Below are 1,622 nucleotides of genomic sequence, written 5' to 3'. Positions count from 1 at the left end.
ACAAAAAAATTAGGATTATCGAAAGAAGTATTTTCCAGGAATAAAAATATATATGTTTCTTCTTAACGCACAAAATTATAACAAATTTTGAGAATTAAGAAAAAAAAAAGGTACTACTTTTTCAGAACAGAAATATTAAAACTTTTCCTAAACTCATATTATAAAAGCATAAATATTATAACAGATCAATATGTATTACGCTAAGTTGTCAGTGTTAATTTTTTTTATATAAACGTCATGTTTACATAAAATATTTAACATAAAATAAATTCCTTTCCTTCATTATAAACATTTTTTTTATATCGCATTTTTGCTTCTAAAGAAATGTGTTCTGTGATTTAATTATAATACATAAATAAATATTTAAATAAATAAATTTTTTATTTAGTGTAAATACTTTTTTCTAACACCCATCTTTAACTATTTTTTTTTTTCCTATTGGGTAAATTATCGTAAATAGCAAAATTATCCAAAATTTTACTAACTTCAAGATCCTTTTATAAATATTATACAATTTAAAAAAAATTATTTCCGCTGATTAAATTTAATTTCTTATTTATTTATTATATCCCAATTAATATTTTGCAATACATATTAATTCCATACTAAAATATTTATTATAACTCTTAATGTAATATCTTTGCAACGGAATGGGTATCTTATCATGTGCTGATGACACCGTGGAAGATGGTGTAGTTTGTCACGCTTTTATACTTATTAGTTTACACATATTCATAAGAATGTTACCATTTATTGCATAAAAGAGAAAAATTTTAATGAAAATAATTTTGCACATATTATTAATGTTAATTGCTTTTTATATTTTTAGTATAGTTTCTATGAACACATTGATAAGTATCTAGAATATGAAAAAATCTGTTTGCATGATCAGAAGTCTAAAGAATATAACTATAAATGCGAATCAATTGGATTAGACCAATATAATAAGGAGGATGAAAAACTTTCTAATATTTGTTCAAGATTTCATTGCTTATTTGATAAATTGATTACGTCAACAATCGATCAAACAAATTATAATGAAAAAAATGCTCATTTCGCATACGTGAAGTATTGGTTAATTCATGAATTACACAAGATGTATGCCAGCATTGATGATGCAAAACACTTTCTTAAGCGTATGATAACTGCAGATAGAGTAAATGAAACCATGAGGGAATTAAATGAAAACTGGGATAATATAGATAAAGATGAGATGAAAAATATGTATGAATTATTTTATTTATACGAGAGTTATATTAAAAATACATCACCGATGATAATACAAACGCAGAAATATTTCACCCATACCCTGACAATGAACCTCATAAATACAGGGAACTTGATGTAAAATGTCTTAATGAAACATCTTGTTGTAAAGCACTTTGTGCTTTCAAAAAAAGGTATGAAAGTATTAATTTAAAAATTCCAAAATTAAAGGATTGGGTAAAAAAAGAGTTACCATCATTAAGTAAATGTGCAATTGCTGAAGTAAATGATTATTCATTGGAAAATTCTGAACAAATTGAAATACAAAAAGAAGACCATTTCGATATACCTACAAATATAATTATAGGAACATCAATAGCTGCACTTGGAGTATCATCGCTTTTTTTTCTTTTTTA

The 1,622-nt window shown here is 24.3% G+C and overlaps 1 protein-coding gene across 1 annotated transcript; it reads left to right on the top strand.

Moving 5' to 3' along the window:
• Positions 1-650: 650 nt before the first annotated feature.
• Positions 651-1,348, top strand: PCYB_005690 (hypothetical protein; the record flags this gene model as incomplete). Its single annotated transcript, XM_004227990.1, has 2 exons — positions 651-692; positions 830-1,348. 2 exons carry the CDS (start codon positions 651-653, stop codon positions 1,346-1,348), a joined length of 561 nt encoding a protein of 186 aa, XP_004228038.1.
• Between the last annotated feature and the right edge of the window lie 274 nt (positions 1,349-1,622).

Source organism: Plasmodium cynomolgi (genome assembly GCF_000321355.1).
Source record: "Plasmodium cynomolgi strain B DNA, scaffold: 0788, whole genome shotgun sequence".
NCBI classification, from domain to species: Eukaryota; Apicomplexa; class Aconoidasida; order Haemosporida; family Plasmodiidae; genus Plasmodium; species Plasmodium cynomolgi.
The sequence above is the reverse complement of the archived record's forward strand: the minus strand, read 5'-3'. Positions and strand labels throughout refer to the sequence as shown.